Source organism: Sceloporus undulatus, chromosome 3 (genome assembly GCF_019175285.1).
Source record: "Sceloporus undulatus isolate JIND9_A2432 ecotype Alabama chromosome 3, SceUnd_v1.1, whole genome shotgun sequence".
NCBI lineage: Eukaryota > Metazoa > Chordata > Lepidosauria > Squamata > Phrynosomatidae > Sceloporus > Sceloporus undulatus.
The window spans coordinates 112,593,185-112,616,976 of NC_056524.1; the positions used below are offsets into that span (position 1 = coordinate 112,593,185).

General features: G+C 40.6%; 1 protein-coding gene across 6 annotated transcripts in view; it reads left to right on the top strand.

Moving 5' to 3' along the window:
• NALCN (sodium leak channel, non-selective) overlaps nt 1-23,792 on the top strand; it is a 280,042-nt gene that overhangs the window by 22,764 nt on the left and 233,486 nt on the right. For 3 of the 6 annotated variants that reach the window (XM_042460454.1, XM_042460452.1, XM_042460453.1), the window contains one exon: nt 21,774-21,830. The exons of 1 other annotated variant lie outside the window; for it this stretch is intronic. In XM_042460454.1, coding sequence (XP_042316388.1) covers nt 21,774-21,830 — 57 coding nt within the window. Of the gene's footprint in view, nt 1-10,309; nt 10,366-21,773; nt 21,831-23,792 lie in introns of those variants that run through there. 2 more of the 6 variants (XM_042460456.1, XM_042460457.1) reach the window with 2 other exon arrangements.

Below are 23,792 nucleotides of genomic sequence, written 5' to 3' on the forward strand. Positions count from 1 at the left end.
CCCCCCCCCCCCACCCCGATGTGATTGTTGTGTGAACAGGGCTCATGCTCACTCCCTTCAGTTCAGTAAACAAATCTTCTTTGTTTTAACCATGAAGCTTTATTTCAGTAACCAAAGAAGTTATGAGTATTCTGTACACAGTATGAAATTACTCATTTCAGCAGAGAAATTAGAAGATGATATGAGGAAGTTTTATTAGTGTTTTGGTATAGATTTCACAAATACCTGGTATCTTGAGCATACAAGTGATGAACCTTTGGTTAGTTTTACCAAATTAAGGTACAGTCCAGCACTAGCTGTTTTTGTGAAAGCCTTATTGATGTAAATGAACTGTTGGGATGCAATTACTGGGTGAAAGCATATTCTTTGCTTTTGCAGAGGTCTCTACATTTAAATAAAGAGGTGGCCTTTTCTCAGGCCATGGGTCACCCCTCGCTGTTCAATAGCCCAACAGTATTTCAACTCATTAGTAGCATTCAAAAATATAGCTTTGTTAGTCTGTAGAATGAGTATGTAGAGAGATCTTGTAGCACCTTTGAGACTAACTGAAAGAAACAGGTTGGCAGCATGAGCTTTTGTAGACTACAGTTTACTTCCTCAGACGCTAATGCATCTGAGGAAGTAGACTAGTCTACGAAAGCTCATGCTGCCACCATGTTTTTTTCACTTTGTCTCAAAGGTGCTACAAGATCTCTCTACATACTCATTAGTAGTGTGCCTGGCACGGCTGTAAAATTTAGCTCCCAGGAAATGATGGTCTGCAAATCAGGAGCCTGCACTTGCTTGGAAAGAGGGAATATTTACCCATACTAATATTAATCCTGTGTTTGTAGTGAGCTTTGGTGGTGGGCATATAAAGCTAAATGTAGATAAAGGCAAACAAGGGGAAAGGAAGACTGTTCCAGAAATGGGAGGGAGCAGGGGGAAAGAGCACAACATGGCTGAGATTGTTTCTCTATTTGCAAAGCACTGAGTGAGCATTAAATCAATATTAGACCTAAATCTGTGGAAATTCAAGCACCACATGTAGCTGTTAAATGAGCTAGGATGTTATTAGATGGTGTGTGTCACTCACAAAAAGTACTCTTGACCAATTCTGTTTTGTTCTTTGGAACAGTCTGTCCTGCCCTCTTTTCCACACCCCAACAATTGCATTTTTTGTGTTTTTGTTTTGTTTTTTAAAACCACTTTCATGGCAATCATAGAAGGGAAGAAAGTTTAGAATCAAGAATGCAAAAATACAGACTGCAGGGTGAGGGATTTAGCCCATTCATCTCACCCCATGGTCATAGCAAAATCTCTACCCCAAAACTGTTTTTTCTCCTGTGAAAAATAGCAGCTGTTGAGAAGATTTCTTTTTCTTTTCACCGACTTTTTGCACAGAGGAGAAGTTCAAATCCTGATAGGTGTATTTTGGCTGTTTCTTAAAAAATAGGAAAAAAACCAACCATGCAGAGCTTGGGAAAGTTAGATTTTTGTAAAGCATTTCTGGAATCTGCCACCCAGCTTGGCTGGTAGCCATTCTAGCTGGCAGGTACATGGAGCTGTAATCCAAAAAGCTAACTTTGGCTTCATCTACACTGCAGAAATAATGCAGTTTGACACTGCTTTAACTGTCATGACTCAATGCTAAGGAGTTCTGGTAGTTGCGGTTTTTTGAGATAGCCTTATCTGTCAGAGAGCTTTGATGCCACAACAAACTACAAATCCCAGGATACCATAGTATGGAGGCATGGCAGTTAAAGTGGCATCAAACTGCATTATTTCTGCAGAGCAGATGTAGCCTTTGACACATTCTGCCTCCCACTTTGCATGTAATGTAAAATGCACTGTGGCTCTCAGTGTTTATATGAAGACTTTGGGCAAAGTTATATAGGCCCATTACAGACGGGCCTTAAACTACGGACTCAGTCTGTACTAGGGTGAAAAAGGGGCGTCGCTTACGGATGCCCCAACCCTAGTACGGACTGAGTCCGTACAAAATGGCGGTGCCCCTTCCACATGGGGGCCACCATGACGACGTCACAAACACGCCGCCTCCCAACATGGCGGTGCGGACGTGACATCGTCGTGCTGCGCGAGGGTGCTTAGTGCGCCCTTTCGGCGGAGCAGGAAGGAGCTCCAAAAATGGAGCTCCTTCCTGGTTTGCATCGCTGGCGTAGCCGTGTGAAGGCTGTGTCAGCGACGCAAATCAGAAAAGGGCCAAGCGGCCCCTTTCTGAGAGTCTCCGCCGCCTTTGGGGTGTCCTTGGGGCTTGAAGCGGCCTGGAAAGCGGCGGATCGGGGCCTCAGAGGCTGCCATTTTGGCAGCTGAGGCCCCGATCTGGCGGGGAAAGGGCCAGTTACAGGCCGCCCTAAACGGGCGGTCTGTAACACGCCATAGAGTCCTTCTGATAAAAGACACTACTTTTACCATGAGGCAGCTACACAGTCTCAGTGTTTATTTTATTTCTCCCTTCAGTATGTAAACAGGTGGAGGGTAGCCAAAACATGGCAGAATCCTGATAATATTAAAACCAGTAGGCCTGTGACCTCAACAGCATAGTGAAAGCTTTTATTAATTTGTGTTTATTTTATTTGGAAATTTTCAGCCTTGTATGTCATGAATGTGTTTCTTGGTTGCAGCAGTAGTAGCCTAAAGCCATTTTGGCCAACTGTATGTGATAAAATGACTTCATTCTATTTTTCCCCCTGGGGGCTTCAGCTGGTGCAAAATATGGTGGGACATTTTCTGATGTGGTGAGAAAACTACTAGAGCATATTACAAAGTGCTTCAACATCTGTGCTAGTTCTCTATCATCATCCAGTCCCAACTCAGGAGGTTTTTTATTCTATTACTTTCACCTATGTGCTTGTAGAAAATATTTTAATGATTTTTGCATATTCTGTTGTCTCATTTTTTATAAATTTAGGGTTTGAGGTGCATGACTTCACCACAGCAGTATGCTTTGTAAGGAATAATTTGCAAAGTGGGTTAGCAGATGCCAGCTTATCTAAGGAGTCAAAGAATAAGGACAAAAGAACAACTCTTTACGTGCAGATACTGGGATGCCTCAAAAAGTGAACAGAAATGGGGCAGGTTCTCCATTTGTATAAAAACCAAATGTCCCTGCTGGAAAGATCCACCTCTAGACTTATGCTACAGCACACATGTGTGCTCCCAAATATTTTGTTGCCACCTCTGCTGATACTTCTTCCCCGTTCCCATGGCCTTCTCCTCCAGCCCACTGTTCTTGTCTGGAACTTGGGAATGAGGAAGCAACAGGCCTTTTCTGCTGAGGAGATGGACACCTCCCTTCAGGTACTGCAACAAAGTACTTATTTTAAGGTCTGGTTTACACTGCAGTGCAGTTTTACACCATTTTAACTGACATGGCTCAATGCTATGGAATTCTGGGATTCTAGGGAAGGTTCAGGTTTGATTTACTCTAGAACCCATTCATTTGTCTTTTTAACAGTCCGTGGTATCTGTAGAACTCTTCTCAAGCACTATATTTCAGTTTTCTTCTTACCAGCTTTCTTCACTCCCCAGCTCCCACAACTATACATAGAAACTGGTAATACCATAGCATGGAGGATCCTAACTTTAATATTCAATTATATATCAACACTTCAGGATCTTGTCTAGTACCTTCATAGCTACCCTTGCAAATCCTAGTCTTCTTCTGATTTCTTGACTGCAGTCTCCATTCTGATTAACAGCTGAGCCAAGGTATGGGAACTAACTAGAACTATTTCAACATCTTTATCGTCTACTTTAAAGTTAAGTAACCATCTGTAGTCATTATTTTAGTTTTCTTAATGTTCATCTGTAAACCTGACTTTGTGCTTTCTTCCTTGGCTTTCTTCTGTAATTATTCCAAGTCTTTGCTAGTTTCTGCTAATAGTATGGTGTCATCTGCATATCTTAAATTGTTGATATTCCTTCTTCTAGTTTTTATACTTCTTTTCTTTGAGTCTAATCTTGTTTTATATATGATGTATTCCTTTTCTGAATGGACATCTGGCATTTCTCACTCCATATATGATAAAAGTCTTTATTGTAGAATTTTGAACTTCACTTTGTTTGCATGGAATGCTAATACAGTGGCCATGTGATTACTACAACCCCTGGTATTTTCTTTCTTGGGGTTCGGAATTTATATGGAGCATTTCCAATCTATGGACCATTGTTTTGTTTCCCATATTTGTTAACAGATTTCAGTTAGAATTAGAGTAGATTCTGGACTGGAGCAGATGGGCATGAAACAGCATCCTGAGTCTGCTCCAGATGGAAGTGTGCCCATACCCCACTGACCACATGGCCCACTCCAAAAGCAGGCTGCAGACATAGGACCAAACCTGTGCCACCAGGAGCTGGATTATCCCAGGTCCTTTGTGCTCTGATCCAAAGGACTGGAGCACAGCTTTGGTGTGGCTTTCGGCTGCTTTGGAGACATGAGTCATTTGAACGCCACACCTCCAAAGCAGCTATAAGCTGCTTCATTTTGGTCCATCAATTAGTTGCAGTTTTGCATTTTTCTTGTTCATTTGGAGGTGAGTTCAGAAAACAAGGAGTTTGAACTTAAAATGTAGAATGCTGCCCATTTTCTAAGCGGCAAGATAGATAGTGCATAGTATTTTGCATATTTCTTGATCCCTGTCTTTTCAGGATGGTGTCCATATCAAGCTGTGCATTATATTTACAATACAGAATTTGCCCTAGTTGTTTATATCAATTCCTGTTTCCATATCTCAGTGAATTCATTGTACCCACCCCTTCCTGGAATGCTGGATGTGGTGCTTGAATGGATACAGTTTTGGATCTTGAAATGTGCAACATTTGGACTTTATTTCATTCTGCTATCTCAGCATTCACTTTGCAAACTGACCAATACAGGATCCCAAGTAGGCAAGTTAGATGGAAGCTTTCACTTTAGAGTGACTAATTACATTCCTTTAATAACATTGCTTGAAATGGTTGGTCCTTTACCACTAAAGGCGGGGGGCGTGTTTGTAAACATGTCAAAATGTCTGTTCCTGCATTTATTTTTTTAGTTGCATTTGTCTAATTTTACTATTTATTATTTAAGATACTCCTTTTTCACCATTTGGCCCACAAGGAGTTGTGAGCCTATGAACAGATAAAAACAAAACACTACAAATGCAGGTTGAAACACACATACAAATGCACACATACAATTTTTGAACTGCAGCAGCTGTTAGCTGTAACCAGCATGGTCATTGATGAGAGATCATTGGAGCTTTTTGGTCCTCAACACGCAGAATCATTCATCTGTGGGATTCTGAAAAGTGCAGTCCAAAAAGGAACTTTTCTCTGTTCCAGTAGTGATGGGAATTTTGTGCCAGCAGCATTTGGAGGGTAGTGCTTTTAGTTGCTGATCTAGTGAACGTGTCATGTCTGTAAGAAAATAATCTCTCAGGGTTTGCTCACTCTTTATCATTATTGATTACTGCAGCTCACTCCTCTTATCCTGGAACCATGGTGATAATCTTAAGTTGTGCTCAAATGTGAGTTATCTTGCTCTTCCCCCGCACCTGCATATGTGAGCGTATACTTCACAGTATGGTATCCACAGTGAAGGAAGGAGTAGCCAAAAAAGAAAGCAGAATATAATACTTGTTTTGAGAGGGAGGTTCTGAGGACTACTGAGATGCATCAATAGCTCTGCAGAAGCTGATTTTTTTACTTATAATATCAAAAGCAAGTACTCAGAACATCTGTAATTTTATTTGTATGCAATCTTCAGTCACATACTTGCTTTTTTATGCAATCAGCAGAACCATTGCTTGGAAAAGTTACTTTTTTGGACTACAAACTTCCATGGTGGCTGGAAGATTCTGGAAATTACTTTTCAAAAATAAATTTTCCAAACTCTGTTCCTGGATTATACATAATTTAGAGAGAAAAAGGAAATGCAAAGCTCATGTGATGTGATTGATTGGGAGGGGGTGAGACAGAACAGAATTTGGCTAGTTAGTTGCACCAAAATTTCTCTTTCCATGTAAGAGTTTGGTGCAGAGTGCCAACACATGTGCCTGGGGTGGGAGTAGGCAGGCAGAGAAACAGGGACCTGTTATACCCAGATGGATCCCTCCACACATCAGCAAGATCTATCCTTTATAATTTAAACATCTGTATCATATTTCCAAACTCAGTCAAGCTATGTGAGGTTGACTGAGGACAAGAATGGAAACATCTGGGTAGGGAAGAGCTTCATCTGTACAACAAATACTCTTTCCCTGCAGAAATGTAGTCTACGCCTTTGCTGGTGGCTATAGAGACACAATGCATCCATGTCTTTCATGGATACCTTGGTATCATTTGGCAAGTACTGATTTATGGGAAGTTGGATGGATTAAATTTAATACCCTCAACCAATTCTTGTTCCCAAAGCAACTGCTGGCAGCACAGTTTGACTCAGATGCTTGTTAGGCTTCCTAGCTGAGTCTATTTTCTGACTTCATCTCCCCCTCTCCTTTCTAATTTTTGTTCATTGCACATTTTTTCCCAGTTCCCCAAACTGGCCTCTTCACAAATCTGATTTTTATAGCTGCTGCTACATCTGTGCTTCTTTTACACCATAGTGTTGGCAACTGGGGGAGGGCCAAGTGGTATCCCTTAGGGATAGTTTGGACCTGAGTGTACCAATTGCTGAATTTTGTATCCAGTCTTTGATAGGCATTTCCACTGAACTGTTTTTTCCCCATATACGTTTTTGTCTTTTGATACTGATAATCAAACAGATATGATAACCTCATAGGGTTGTGCCAGAGACTCTGTGGAATAACTGCAGAGCAAGCAAAAAATTAAGTGAACTTAAAATAGCACTGGAGACTGTGTTAAGTTATGCATTAGGGGGAAAAGTGTCCTAGACTCTTTCGCAACCTCGAAATATTCTCTCTTCATTTGCCATTGCCCAAGGGGAGAGCATTCAGCTTAACCATCTGCTAAATGTGAATTCTTTTAGAATAAGAACATACTTTCCCACCCATTGGTTTGCTTGTTTAAAGATGCCAGCAACTTACTTTACCTGTGGTGTTCAATTTCTTCCTCTGCTTCCTTCTGATTTGAAGGACAGGAGAAATTCTGAAAAGTCAAAGAAGGCATGCACAGAAATAGTTCAAAAGAAATGCAGATTAGTCAAGGTTGATTTGTAGAACAGGAAATACTATTAAATATGTTGTATTTGTAGCTGTAACTACAAACCATAAAATATGGGATCTCCTTCAGTTTTGCAAATATTTTACAGCAAATCCCAACTTTTCCAGTGCCCTAAAAACTAAAAAAAACGGAGCCACAACTCAGGAAATGTGTAGTAAGGAACTCCAAAATTGGAAATCGTCTAACTTGTACCAAACCTGAGTTGATGTTTGCAACTGTTCTCCAGGATTTTGAACCCAATGTATTAGGGATGTAATTCTTCACTAGGTTTCTTCTCAGTAATTTCACCATTTCCCCACTGTGAGAGTTATTGAAAGCTATGTGGTTTCCAAAGGCTATTCACAGTTAAAGACTTATTCTGTAGAAAATTCACACATGATGGATTTGCACAGCAAACATCATTTTCTGTGCAGAAAGCAGGATTTTCTGCATGGAAAACAATATTTTAATTCATGTTCAGAAAATGTAGTAAATGATGTTTTATACAAATCAACTGTATCCAAATTTTACACAGAATAAACCCCTCATTACAACATTTTCTGTACCGAAAATAACATTTCCTGTGCAGGAATCAATATTTCAGTGCTGAAGCATTATTTCCCATTTAGAAAATGCTATTTCCTGCACAGAAACAAAAAACTTTTCTATGCGGAACAACAATGTGTGAATTTTGTTCAGTATAAGTCTCGAACTGCGAAGATTCTTGTCAGAGCTTCTCAACACTTGAAATACAATTTATTTAATGGGACTTGATCAACTGTGGATTTTGATATCCACACGGTGGGTGGATACTGGAACAAGCCCAATAGATACCACAGGCCTCCTGTAGTAGATTGTCCTAAAATCTCCTGTATGAAGACCCAGGCTCCTAGGTCAAACAACTGGAGTGGCTCCAGAGCCTTTATTTGACTGTGAAAGCAGGCTGAGAATTCTCTGAGGTCTTTCAGAGATCCACCAGACCATGTTTTCAGTATGTTGTAAGTCACCTTGAGTCCCATTATTGGAGAAAATGCCAGATATAAATGAATAAAATAACAATGAGGAGAATGAGGATGCATTTACACACAATGATCCAACAAGTCTAGCAAGATGTTCATGTCAGGGATGATGGGAGTTGTGGCTCTTCACCTGGCCTGGAACTCACCACCTGGTTGTGCACCACGCTGACCAGTTTTGGCCAGTTGTTGTATCTTTGCAAGAGTTGCAGAGATCAGGCTGAAGACCCCGACAAACTCTCCAAGCCTTCTCACTCTTGCTTCCACAGAAGTCTTCACCCTTCTTCACCAGGGTCCTGCTGGTTCTTGTAGCTTCACCCAAGACACCAGACAACTCAGTAGTCTTATATAAAAGATCTACTTTATTCTACTATATACACAGCTCCAAACAATACTCAACTCCTCACTCTCCACTCTGCAATCCACTGCTACTACCCACAAAATACAATGGGATCCATAGTCATTATTATAGCCAAAGCAAGGTACCACCCACTGTGGTCTGTTTCCACCCAGTAGGCGTGTACATCATTCCCATTGGTACTCTTTGTTCATCCTACAATTAATGATTTCATCATTTCAGCCTTGACCACTTTACAATTGTCAGGTGTGTCCAATTATTCACTATGCATTTCTTGTCCTTGGCACTCAGTACTTGTTAATTGTATTACCATTCACACCTGTGTGGTTCTCCATTGGCTTCTGCTGAGTCACTCTGACTCTCACATACATCTTTTATTTCTCTTACTGTATAACCCATGTTGCTTTTTCCTTAACAGTTCATGTAAACAAAGCATTTTAAAACATTATTTTCAAAAATAGTGTACATATCACTGATAAAAATAAAGGTAATATGACAATCAAAGGGAATTTTTTTTCCTTTATTTATTTGTTTGCTCAAGACTTAACAAAAATTCATAACCTCCGAAATATATTTATACAAAGATTTCCAGCGTCTTGAACTTAATCTTTTTTTCCCCTCCCCATAAATAAACTCACCCTATCCCCACCCCCTCTGCTATATACAATGTTTTCTTGTATAAAAAGGGAAAATTTTATTTGAGCCTAACTGGAAGTTTTGAGCAAAAAGGTTGCATGACACAGAAACATATGGAAAGGTAGGGAAGCATATAAGGCAGCTCTTGAGTCACTCAGTACTGCTGATTTCCTTTATGTCAGGATGTATCTCTATATGAGAGGTTTACTGAATGATAATAAAAGTGTTCCTTAGGTAGAGGTGTTAGATGAGTTAAATAATAATAATAATTAATAATTTGTTTTATTTATATACCGCTATTCCAAAGATCATAGTAGTGAACAGCAAGTAAGCTAATTTGCCCTCAACAGTCTGGGTACTCATTTTAGCGACCTCGGAAGGATGCAAGCCTGAGTCGAGGTTGGGCCCTTTTGCTGGTCTTGAACTTGCAAAACTTGTGGTTTTGAGTGAATGGCTGCAGTACAGGCATTTAACCACTGCGCCACCAGGGCTCCTAAAGTTCAAGATAAACTACCCTTCCTGCATTGCCATGTCTACCTTGCATTTTACTTTGCAACGGTAGGGCCAGCTCAGGCACAACTAGTTTTTCTCTACAGAGTTAATGTTGTAGAATATTTCTGTCTTGTCATCTGCTACTGGGAGATATCTATTTACACTGATTTGTTCCTATATTTGCTTTAAGCAAAGTTTATGTAGTTCTTAGCTGAATGGCTCAGAAATTCAGAACAGAATCTTCTAATTAATGTTCTATGAAAGCCTCTTGCTTAATGTTCTAACTTGGAACATTTAGGTCTTTGTATTTAGCTGCAAGGGGGATTTTGTTACTCTTGTCAAATGCATGAATAGTAATTTCAGAACCTCATGTGCCTTTTACCGTGGGATTGATTGACAGCCTCTCCCTGTAATGTCTTTCATAGCAAATATGATTGATAATCTCAGTCAAATAACATGCTTGGACTACAGATCTTAATTTCCTGCCTCCTTCTCACTTTCTTCATTATTTCTGCTTCCCCTTCCCCCTTTCCTTTTGTGTTCTCTTGTTTTGCTAATCCTGCAGTGTCTGAAACATTAGAACACTCTTGCTGATTACCGTGGTTATATTGGCATGAAATGGCATGCATGTAGGTGTAAAATGACTGAATTTTACACAGTGGGGCCATTTGCAAATTCTGGATGTACTCTACAGAAAAATCAAAGACATTTCAGTTATGGGTGTGTATACTATTAATACCTTATATTTTCCCTTTTATGAAATTTGGAAAATTGAAAGATTTGTTAGCTTTTGTTATTTGTCTTGTGTCTTTTGTTTGGAGAAAAAAGCCCACTTTATTCCCAGCGCTTTGAGCTAACGGTCCCTTAAAATGTGTTTATAATCTCTCCCCCGCCACACCGCTTCCTTCTTTCTTACAAAAAGAAAAATGAAAACAGTAGTCAGGGCCAGGAACTTTTTGTGATCTTGCATTGAATAGCATGTGGTTTATATTATATTGTGTTGCAATGACACATCCCAGTGGGATGATTATAAATTACAATGCATTCATATGCATTTTATCCTCCTGTTTAATAAAATGCCTTTTTGGGATTATCTAGAGCCTTATTGCATGAGGAAAGAAATCTGAAATGAAGGAGTAGAGCAGCGATTTTCTCAGTACTGTACCTCTCTTCATGATGTCATAGCACTTCAGTTCTCCTTTTTGAGGGAAACGGTCATAAAAACATGCCTTTTGTCAAACAAATTTTTCCAGCGTGGCAGAAGGCATGCTTTCATGATTGTCTCCCACAAGAAGAGAACAGATATGGAGATGCATGAAGAAAGCCACTGCTCTTCTGCCCTGTTTCTGATTTCTTTTCCCATGTGATAAGCCTCCTAGTCTTTTTGCTCATTACTGTTGGTATTTTATTATTGATTTATCCTGGATGGTCCTAAATTGTGAATGGCATTAATTGTACCAGGATCTGGTGCGAAGATAAGGATGAAGGAAAACTAGAGTTTGGAAAAGTTACTTTTTCAGAATCTATCTCAGTCAGTAAACATAGTCCCTTTTCCAAGTGTTAAAAAAGCCATTGCTATTGCCATAAAGCTCTACAAGCCAATTCAGGGGCAATTCCAAATTAAGGAAAGTGCACTTGCTTTCTGGAGTTGAACTGGGGTGGAGTGTTATTTTTATTCTTATCCTTAGCCAGTAGAATATCTGGGTTCAGCACTACAGGTAAGTAGATATAGTAGGAAACATTGCTTCATGGCTTCAGATGTTAAAAACAACATTCTGTATTAAATCCAAAAATAAATGTATGTCTGGTACAGTTGGCAAAGTATTGGCAGGGAATGATTGTATCAGGCAGTCCCAGAGAGCAGTCTAGCAACCCTCCTTGGAAATAATTGAGGTTTCTGCACCATTATAGAAGGCATTGCAACATGGGAAGTTAAGAGAGTATGAAGAACATTTGCAAGGACCAGGTAGGACTGCAGTTGATAATCTCAGTCCATTTGGTAATCCAAACTGGAGTAGATCTATTGAACCAATAAAATTTACTTAAGTGTTATTAAGTGCTTTATTTATATAGCGCTGTAGATTTCTTTTAACATTCACAATTGATTCAGTGGGATAAACAAACAGCTTCATTTATATACCGCTTCATACTGAATGAGCAGTGTCTAAGCGGTTTACAACTGTTAGATAATTGCCCCCAATAATCTGGGTACTTATTTTAGCGATCTTGGAAGGATGTAAGCCTGAATCAAGATTGAGCCCTTTTGCTGATATTGAACTCGTAACCTTATGGTTTTGAGTGAATGGCTGCAGTACAGACATTTAACCACTGTGCCACCAGAACATAGGTAGTTAGGAACAGCAATTGGATGTAGGCCAGTGTATCAGCTTAATCTGATAAAAGATGCACTGAACCTATGAGGTCTTTTAATGACAAAAAGAGATCCAAGAACATCTCTAATCTGCAAACATGAGTGTTGGGGTGGGGAAATGTAAACCCCTCCTGAATGGGAGATTCTGGGAGTAGTAATCCAAAAAAGCAATATTTCCAAATTCTGGTTTGAACTGACTCTCAATGGGCCTACATGCCAATATGACACAGCCCAAGGTATTATTTATCAAATGGATGGGATTAGAACTTTCCACCTCTTTTCTTCTCCATATGTTTTCCATTCCAAATATATTTGTAGTCATTACTCAGCATACTTTTAAAAATATGCAAACATGTGAACTACACAAAATAAGCTTTGAAAGCTTCGAAAAGCTTGTAATATGTCTGTTGTGCATTTTGGTTTTCCCAATAAAGGTATCATTGTTTGGATGTTTTGCGATTTGCTATAAGGCCAACACGGCTACCCCTGTATGTTTTTTTTAAACACAAAATAAGATATTTGTAGAAAGCATATATATATAAAGAGGGAGGAGTCCAAGATGGTGACATGTAAAATAGCTTGGCTTGAGCTCAGTTACATATTTTGAATTTTTGGTTGGTTTTATTCTTATTCAACCTTGTTATTTTTGTTGTTGTGTGTATTCAAGTCATTTCCCACTTACAACAACTCTAAAGCGAACCTATCACGGGGTTTTCTTGGCAATCTTATTTAGAGTGAAGAGAATTCAGGGGCTTTGGTTTCTGTACCTCTAAGTCTCCGGGGATCTATTAGTGAAGCTTTAATCACCAGTTGGTAGTTGTCTGATAAGGCTGATATCTCAATTAATGAAGGATGTGGAATGCTGTGACTCTAACAACCTGTGAGTCTAACGAACAGTGAAGATTTCGTATTTATGCTACTCTTTGCAAAAGGGGACTTAGAGATTTTATTTTTCAAATCTGAAGTTAAACAATTTACAAGTGTAGAAGGGTCCAGATGAGTCCAGAGCAAAGTATCACTGATTATGATGACAAGTCAGAGAATTTCAGTAATGATATTGAGCTGGAGAAAGACCAGGGCAGTTATTTGAACCAGTGGAGTGTAGAGTGCAAGCCCTACAGCAGAAAATATGCAGCCTGATGAGTGAGAAGAAGAAAGACTCTCAACCAGATGAACACTTCTGGGATTTTGTCCAGCTCTATTGTGTCCTTCATCTAGACCTGTTTGCCTTTATGTTACAGCCAGGAAGAACCTTTGTTTTAGTTTGTCCTGATTAGATTCATGGAGAAAGCAGTTATTCGCTCATTATTTGAACTTCTCAGTTTCTTCCTTCACTGTGACTTTGCTTGTGCCACCTATTAATTGTCAAATGCTGAATTAGGTATTATCAGTGAAGATTGACAACATGAGTTATGGTTAATACTTGAGCTCAGACAATTCAGGCCCAGAAAATGCATGCACAAGAGCTTGACTCAAAAGTCAATCCTTGATTATTGTGTTCCTTTAGAAATTTGTGCACAGTATGATAACTGTAATCCCACAAGCACCTCAAGAATTCCAATGATTCTAGATAATAGGATCATAAATAATGTAGGGAATCCCTGGAGTCCTATGGAATGAGGTCACCAAGCAGCCCATTGTAACAGATTTTGCTTGGTGTTTGGGCAACAGATATCCTCCTTTGGTTGACACACCTGAGAACTGACTACTAGACAGCAAGAAACTGCATCAACCTTTAAATATCATATACTGGAATACTGTAGGTTGGCGAAATAATCTGGAACAGATTAAATGGATTTATGTACGATCATTCCCCCAACAAACTTTGTTGGCTAGAGCAACTGAAATTCTGAGGGTGGGCATTATTGTGCCGTGACAAATTGGAGGGTTACAACCTTAACAGAGATGGTCTTAAAAAACTGGATATTTGATCATGACACTAGCCAAGACAGAACAGCCATAGTTGAGGGACGCTTCTCCATTTGGTATCCGTAAATTCAGATCAAGCCACAGTACTTTGAAACTGCGAATTTGTTTAAGTTCTGAAGAGCTTCCATAGAACTCAGATTCCATCAGATGCCTTCTGTAATTATAGATAGAAAATATGTATTTATCTGTAAACAGAATGGTGTTATTTATTCTGGTCCTGACCTAGACAATGATTTGTGTCACCCATTATTCAGTTATATATAGAGTGTACCCCTCAGACAGTGGTAGTAGAATTGCTAGCTGATACATGCCTATTTGTCCCATACTCAGTAGCCTAATATGCATTGGCAGCTAAGAAACTACATGCTTGCTTAATTAAGGAATAAGTTGTAACATAAATATTAATATTACACTTTTACTTTTTGGTTTTACAGGGGTCTGTAATAATGATTATAAAGTTACGTCTAATATTTTTAATACTTTATTTTTCATTTCTTTCTTATTTTATTTCAAAAAAGGCTTTTGGATGCATACAATAAAGATGATGGTGGTGATGATGATTTATATACATCTATATATATAGTGTGTGTGTATACACACACACACACACACATATGTATACATGTATGTATATTTCTGTATGTATATGTACAAGGGATATGGTGGCTTAGTGGTTAAGATGCCAGTTCTGGAGTTTGGAAGGTTGTCAATTTGAGGCCTGAACGCTGCATGATGGGGTGAGCTCCTAACCCAGCTTCTGCCAACCTAGCACTTCAAAAGCATGCAAATGAAAGTAGATAAATAGGTACCACTTTGGTGGGAAGATAAAAGTGTTTGGTGCTGTCATGCTAGCCACATGACCACCAGAGGAGACAATGCTGCCTCTTTGGCTTAGTAACAGAAATGACCACTGCCCCCTAGAGTCGGTAATGACTAGACATTCATGTCAAGGGACTACCTTTACCTCTACGTATATGTACATGTACAGTCCGCCCTCCATTTTTGCGGGAGATCCATTCCAGATCTCTGTGCGAAAATGGAGACTTGCCATTATTCAAGCCCCATAGGCTTGAATGGGGTGAGGATACCATGGATGGCCAAGAAGACAAACAAATGGATTCTAGAACAGATCAAGCCAAAATTCTCCCTGATAGCCAGGAAGACTAAATTGAGGCTGTCATACTTTGACCACATCATAAGAAGACATGAATAATTAGAAAAGACAATACTGCTAGGAAGAGTAGAGGATGGTAGATGGGAAGGGGGCCATCTACCAGATGGTTCAACTTAATCAGAGATGCCATGGGCCTGATCCTGCAGGAACTGAGAGAGCAGTGAAGGTCTTGGTGAAGTGTCATCCATGGGGTTGCCACAAGCTGAGAATGACTTGAGGGCAGTTAAAAACAACAATAAGCTAAAATCTAGCGGGTTCCCCTTCATGTGACACTTAGGATTTTTATTACCCCCCCCCACACACACACACATTTTCATTGGGAGGAAAATACCTATGGCAACTTGATTCGAGTATATGTGGCAGTGATGTAGCCATGTAGGGAAGGAATGTACACAGTGCTTTCCCAAATAAAAATCCCACCCGTCCCATGGGCAAAATTCTTGATGGGGGGATAATGCCCTCATTTTGTCTCACCTCCAGCTACCAGCCTGATAGGTGGAAGACCTAATCAAGGGTCTGCTTGGATGCAAAAGCGCTTGGGATCTGGAAAATCCAAGCTTGTTTTCTGGTACACCAATCTCATGGCCTAGTACTAACAGTCATCTACCTATGGAGCTTTTTTAGATGTGTTACCTGGGATTTAAATGGAGTGGATTAGCCATTGAGCTACTGGAAGGGCGTAGCTATTTCATTTTAGCCCTCCTCAACCAACCATTGGTGAGTATTAAGATTTTACTGCCATCTCTTTAGAAAAAAGGGAGCAATGTAAAATTAATGGCTTTCTATTAGATGCCTTGTATACATGCAAGGGCAGTAACTAACATCATTTCTTGGAAGGCAGGGCCACAACCCAATAAAGACTTCAGTGTGCTGAATCTTGTGCCTAGTGCCCAGTGTGTTCTGGAAGCATAAGTACCGTATTTTCCGGTGTATAAGACGACTTTTTCGCCCAGGAAAATCTTCCCCAAAGTCGAGGCAGAGGAGCTGCGCGACATGTTCTCAGCCTCGGAGAAGGCCAAGTCAGCCGTCTGGGTCCTAAAGAGAGCCCGCAACGGCAAAGCCTTCTCCCGAAGGCAAAGGAGCCACGCAGTGCGTCCTCATCAGTTCCTTACCTTTCCTTCTTTCATCTCCCTTCCTTCCTTCCTTCCTTCCTTCCTTCCTTCCTTCCTTCCTCCTTTCCTTTCCTTCCTACTCTTCTTTCCTTCCTTCCTTCCTACCTTTCCTTTCCTCCCTTCTTCCTTCCCTTCCCTTCCTAGGTTTCTCTCTCTTTCTCCACTACTTTTCTTTTCCTTCCTTCCTTCGCTTTTCCCCCTTCCTTCCCTCCCTCCCTCCCTCCTTCCCTTTTCTTCCTTTTCTTCTCTTCCTTCCTTCCTTGCTCCCTCCTCTCCCCCTCCTGTCCTCCTTTTCCCAGGCGCCCAGGGGGAAAGCGGTGGCATTCCTCTCTGGGGAGGGGTGGCAGGAGGTCTTTCTACTTTCCCTCCTGAGGCTCAGTCCTTCCCAAGAGAAGGAGCAGAGGATTTCCCGCACTCTGCCTCTGCCTCTGCTTCTCCTCTTCCCTTCTCTTGTGAAGGATGAAGCCTTGTTGGGGGAAAGAGAGAGCTCCCCAGTCAGTTGGGAAGGAGGAAGCAAGGACCCACTTTTTGTTGCCAGGCAAAAACACACTGCAGCAATAATCCAGTCTTGAGACTGCTTTAACTGCTCTGGCTCAGTGCTAGGGAATTCTGGGAAATGTAGTTTTGTGAGAGATTGAGCCTTCTTTGTCAGAGAGCTCTGGTGCCACAATAAACTCCAGTTCCCAGGATTCCCTAGCACTGGGCCAGGGCAGTTAAAGTCCTCTCAAACTGGACTATTGCTGCCCTGTGTTTTGGACCTTTGTTTCTTTTCTTTGGCTAACTGGAGAGAAAAAGAAAAACAACTCCTCTTGGCGCGCAGAGAAACTAGCCAGGCTGCTCCTTAGGAGTCTGTCTGGAGGCTTTTTCCAGGCTTCCCGCTTTCTTTCTTTCTTTCTTTCTTTCTTCCTTTCTTCCTTTCTCTCTCTCTCTTTCTCACATGCCTCTCACGGTCTATCTACATTGTAGAAGTAGAATGCGCCATCCACTTTAATTGTCATGGCTCCATCCACACAGAAACATAGGATTTGTAGTTTTTATAAGTTTTATAAAACTACAAATCCTAGGATTCCAATAGGAGCCACTTGAACTGCCACGGCTCCATCCATACAGAATCCCTGGGATTTGTAGTTTGGAGCACACCCCCCCGCGCATTCTTTGGGCAGAGAAGGCAAAAGACCTTATAAAACTACAAATCCTAGGATTCCAATAGGATGGAGCAGCGGCTCTTAAAGTGGTTTCAAACTGCATTAATTCTACACTGTAGATGCATCAACAGGAAGGGTGGGAAGAGTTGTCGAGGCAAGTGAAATAATGTTGTGTATGCTGTTATTTCAGAAGTGGAACACACTCTTTCCTTGAAGTGTACTGGAGTCTCCTTCTTTGGAGGTCGTTAAGCAGAGGCTGGATGGCCATCTGTTGGGGATGCTTTGATTGTGATTTGCTGCATGGCAGAATGGGGTTGGACTAGATGGCCCTTGGGGTCTCTTCCAACTCTAGGGACATTACCAGAAGGCCAAGCCAGCTGGTTGGGTCCTAAAGAGAGCCCATGGTTGCAAGGCCTTTTCCGAGGCGGAGAACATGCCTCGCGGCTCCCCTGCCTCGGGAGAAGGCAGCCAGCTAGCTGGGCCCTTCCTCTTTCTCCTCCTCTTCCCTTCTTCTTTTTCTTCCCCTCTTCCTCTTCTTCTTTCTCCTCCTCCTCTTCTTCCCTTCTTCTTTTACTCCTCCTCCTCCTCCTCCTCTTTTTCTTCCTCTTAATCTTCTGCTTTCTCCTCCTCCTCTTCTTCTTCCCCTCTTCTTTTTCTCCTCCTCCTCCTCCTCTACTTTTTCTTCCCCTCTTACTCTTCTTCTTTCTCCTCCTTTTCTTTTTTCTCCTTCTCCTTTTTCTCCTCCTCCCTCTTTCTCTTCTGCTGCCGCTGCCGCTGTTGTTGTTGTTGTTGTCGTGTGCCTTCAGCTCCTTTCTGACTTATCGTGGAAGAGAGGGGTAGTCTTATACAGTGAGTATATCCCAAACACTCTATTTTAAGTTGTAAATTTGGGGGTCGTCTTATATGCCCGGTTGTCTTATATGCCGGAATATACAGTAGTAATTACTGGACAGAACAGTATTTCTTTGTGAGATGAGTTGGGAAATAGATATCCATGCTAATCATAAAATCATTGATATTTGTGCATTGTTACCTATTGCGTCACATTTATAGTACAATATTTGATTTCCAAAATCAAGTATTTTCCCTGTCATTCTTCCTCTCTTATATAGCAAATGCTTGCTATTTTTAACCTAAAGGTAGTGAGAAACAAGAAGAAAATAAACACAATAGAAATAGAAAAAGATTATTATGTCATAACTACTGACTGACATAGCTATTTTAATATTATTTTTCTTTATAAGTAAAAAATGTAACCGAGATCTATTAGCCTTTGGAAGATTTTCTACACAGTTTATTGCATCAGCAATTTATGGGTAATCTCTTTAACATATCTGAGGAATGGCTTTGGTATTGCTGTATATATCCCTGACTTGTACGTAAGATAAAATCATGCCACAATGTGTAAAAATAATATTTTAACTTTACTTTTCGCTAATTGAAGTCGAGTTTCTCTGCTGTGGCAGTTTGTCACGGCTGTGTTAACTGAGGCTTAAATGTTAAATGTCAACCACTACAGTTTTCCAACATCTGTCTATGAGCCTTCAGGCTGCCATCAACATGAGCACTATTGATTCCTTTAGGTCACTTTTGCATTTTGTTTCTCCGAAATGGCTAATGGTCTCAGCCCTGTGTAGCTTGTAGAGTTCAATACATACAGTTTGCTGTTTCCACAAACAGTACAAAACTAGCATAAAAGTGCATGACTGCCACATATGGATAATATAAAACTTGCTGATTACAATTTCTCCAACACTTTACATTATTTGTATTATTATTTCCAGATACAATAGTGTAATATGCCATGGTCAGAATTCTGTTGGAGTACTACAGTAACATAAAAATAGCTGCATAAGCGGTTGCACTTTCTCAGTGATTGTGTGAGTGTGGTTCCCCCCACAGCCAATGATTTCACAAAACTGTTCCCTCACTTTTGACATGATGGGTCAGAAGCTAATTAACCATTGTGTAATGGGGGAACTTACGGCCTTGGCACCTACTGGATAATCAACTGATTGAATGTGGAATCCACTTTAACAACGATGGCGTATATTTCTACCACATTCTAAGTGTATAAGTTTATATTATTTCTGTTTAATACTGTGATCTCAATTTTTAGACATAAATAGAATTTAACATGCTTTTGTATTAAATGTAAAAAACAATAATCAAATCTTTTAGCAAATTTGGTTAGATACAAACCATGTTATGCCATTTTAGACCAACAAACAAACAAACAAACAAACAAATAATGACATGATAATTGGAAATAGAACGCAATGGAAGCAGGGAGTTAATTCTAGAATAGGGAAGGGTAACTTAGGAAACTATGTGGTTCTATTATTTCACCTCTGCACCCCATTTTTTATAATTTCTCAATTCCTGGAAGCTTCTAGAATCAGAAAATTGAACTTTTTTTTTCTAGAAAGAAAATTTATTGTGGGGGATGCAGCCAGTGCACAACATTTCATCCACTGCTGTTCAAAAACGATCAGTTGTCACTATTTAGAATCAGGAGTTTCTAATTGCTTTCTGTTGTGTTTAACAGAAGTAGGATATGATGCTGAGGCTTGGTTCTGGTTATCCTGGTTCCTCCAAACCATAGTTAGGAGAATCATCTGAATGTAGTCACATTTTCTTTCCTCTGACTCTGAAAGCATTTTCCCACACTTATATAGTACCCAGGTCTTAAAAAGAAGTACACTTATTTATATGGGTATGTTCATTCTGGAAACAGCCAAGACTGGGCAAGTTTGAAGTGGTTATCAATATTTCTGAAATAATGAATACCTGCTTCACATGTTAACTTTCTGGTTCCACTACATTGCCCTCTTATCCTTCCAGTGTGTACCTTGCCTTTATATCAGGATGAATGACTGGATGGCCGTTGCGGTTTCTTCCAACTCTATGATTCTATGAATAAAATTGAGTTATTAAATAAAATTATGTAGGACATTTTTGTGGGGTTTTAGATTGAATGTTTAAAGATATAAATACTCTCATTTAAAAAACAAATCTGAAGTTAATATAAAGAAGCATGTTAAGCAACACTTTTATAGTGCATGAAGGAAGAGGGGAGAAGGGAACATGTGAGCCCAAAACTCAATATTGCTTATTCTTGTAACGGCAAACTGTGGTTTGTAATTATGTCTGATGTAAGCCTGAGACTTATATTGAGGGCTACTTTGGCCCTGAGATGAAAATTCTGTAAAAGATGTATGCCATTAGATAATCAGCTTTTAAAAGGTTGAAAAAAGATTGTAATTTAAAAGATTTTTGTTAATATTAGTAAATGTTCTTGTGTATCTTATTAGTACCAATAAGATTTATAGTACCAAAACCATTTCCATGTTGTTATTTCCTAGACAGTCTTACTGTTGTAACCTACATGCTGTCTTCTCTAGTCTAGAGGGCTTTCCCGTATTTTCCCCACAATACATCTTGACACTTAGTCTTAATAATTGGTAAACATAGTTTTTTGTGGCTTTTTCTGGCTATATGGCGAAATGTCAGGAATAAACTCTTCTAGAACATGGCCCCATAGCCTGAAAAAGCCACAAAAAAACTATGGATACTGGCCATGAAAGCCTTCGACTTCAAATTGGTAAACAGTTGCCAAATTCTCTTAAAAGCTTTTTGAGTGCAGTATATTCAAAACCTGTTTTAACCTAACCTGTTTCTAGGACTGTGGCTAGGTTAGAATTTGCCTGTCTTATTCCATTTCCTCTTAGAGATCCTCTAACAGATAGAAGCTGTCTTTAGGTATTCCCTTCCACACAGTTACAATAATTGCAGGAGATTGCTATGGGCAACATGGAACTTTGCTTAGCCATCCACTCATAAAATGGGGTCAGAATGCCTGTAAAACAGAGTCTGCTGCATGTCTCTAGGCTTTACCAATAATTTGATGAAAACAGCAGCCTCTTTCTAGCTGTTGTTGCTGACACCATAACCCCAAGGAAAGGAAACTGAGAGATAAGAGGAACCAAATTACAGCACCAGTGGGGTCTGCTAGGGTGCTTGGTCACCAACAGAGCCTGAGATCTTCCCACTGGGGTTAATTGTAGGATGTACAGGACTGTCGAGGCCTTGATTTGGTCATACGAGAGTACTTACATGTGACAGAGACCATAGTTTTGAGAAAAACATTGACTTTCAAACTTGACTATATTGTAACTGAATGAAAAATAGTATCTTCCTGGATTGAAAAGGTCACCCGATGTATAGACTGAGGACATGATTGTGTATTTATAAGAGAGAATTGCTGAAGTGAGGTTTAGCATCAACAGGTCATGTATGTCATGGCACAGGGATCTCTCTTTTACATTGGTACATTGACAGATTAAACTGCTAATGTGCAAAGCTCATGAATGGAGGTAATCTCCTTTTTTCTGTAGATGGAGTTGGGAAAAGGTTGGAGGTTAACAACACCACAGCCATTTCAGATGTTCAAGGTAAGATGGAACATGTTCACCTTGCTTGGGGATGTTTCCCTGATTGGAGTTAAAATCCAAATATGCTTGTCTGTCAAAGCTAAAGTGGAATTTTGTACAAAGGTTTATGGAGACTAAAATAGAACTATGTTAATGAATAATTTCTACACCATAAACATTTGCCTGTATAAGCCTTGCTACTGTTATGCATATATGGGTAGGATTTATTTCTCATGGATACTAAAAGCCAACATTAGCTGTTCTGCAAAGAACAAAGTGTTCCTGCCTTGAAAATAACTGCCCAACATTGGAAATCTTATTTTTTTTTTTTTGGAAATGAAACTTTATATATTTCCCACTATATGTACAGTTATTAAATGTTGCATAAGGAGCTTTTCACAAAGGCCATCACAGCTCAGAAACAGGAAAAAACCTCCCCATCAGTATGGCCACTGGCCAGTGGCAAAGACCTACATTTGGAGGCACCAGGTTGCCTACTGTCTATCATAGCTGCTTTTACAATATATGTAAAAATCTGCCCTACAGTGGCTGTGTCCATTCCATACATACAGTCATCCCATCTACATTTGACATTAGATGAAATGTCAACGTTAGAATCCATTATTTAAAGGGCATCTGCTTAGCTTGACATCATTAGTTTTTTATTCCTTGGGCTTTGGAATTCATGGGAAGGGGGGGTGTAGACTACTTTGATCATGCCAATATGTGTTTGTTGCACAGAAGAAATAGTGAGCACATGGGAGGAGGAAGAGGCAACCCCACCACCCCAGGAAGAGCTACAAACACCTGCCTGCCTGCTAGCTTGCTTTGCTTTGCTGCTGGCAGTCTTTCCTGGAGGACTGCTGCTTTCTCAGTGACTGCTCCCTTCAGGACTAGGCTCCAGGCACCCAGCCAATCCCTGGCTAAACAGCCAGGTAGGACCACCTGTCCCACTCCAAGGGGATAAAAGCTGGGTGCCTGCTGAAGTAGGGTCACTGCCCAAAGGGGTAACACCAAAGGGGGATTGCCCTTTGGTGGAGCTGCTTTTGGGGAAAACAAGGGCGAGAGCCAGTCCCTCTGGTTTGCTGGGGAGAGGTTATTGGTTTGAATTGTTAACCTCAAACAACTGACCTGCCAGCAATACAGTATGTTCTGCAAGGAGGTCAAGGGAGAGGAAACAGTCCAGGGAGCAGTCATTACAACAGTGATGGGCAGGGGGAGATATGGTAAGGGGAGTCAGTTATATCATTCGGTTAGAAGGGACATACATAGGGTACTCATTACTCCCAAACTGATCTCCAATTCAAATAGCCTGGATAGGCTTGGCAGCAGCCCCCCTAGGCTAAAAATGCTGCTGCTCAATGCCAGGTTGGTAAATGGTAAAACACCACTGATCCAGGACTTGATCCTGGATCAGCATGTTGACCTGGCTTGTATTACGGAGACCTGGCTGGATGAAGCTGGGGAGGGGGGGGTTAATCTCTCCCAGATTTGTCCACTTGGGTTCTCTGTTCAGCAGCAGATGAGGTCTGGGGGGCAGGGAGGTAGAGTTACAGTGGTTTATCGGGATTCCATCTCCCATACCAGGTGCCTTGTCCCACAGTCTACTGGGTATAAGTGTGTTTACTTAAAGGTGGGTGGCCAGGGCAGAATAAGTATTCTGTTGGTGTACTGACCACCCCGCTGCACAATAGTCTCCCTGCCTGAGCTGGCTGAGTTGGTCTCTACAGTGGTGTTGGAGTCCCCTCGACTTGTTGTCTTAGGGGACTTCAACATCCATGCAGAGACTGCTCTATCAGGAGCACCTTAGGACTTCATGTCCACCATGACATCCATGGGGCTGTCCCAAGTAATATCTGGACCCACCCATGTGGTAGGACACACTCTGGACCTGGTTTTCTGTTCAGGACAGGATGACAGTGATCTGGGAGTGGAGGAACTCTCAGCAGTTCTGTTGTCATGGACTGATCACTACCTGGTAGG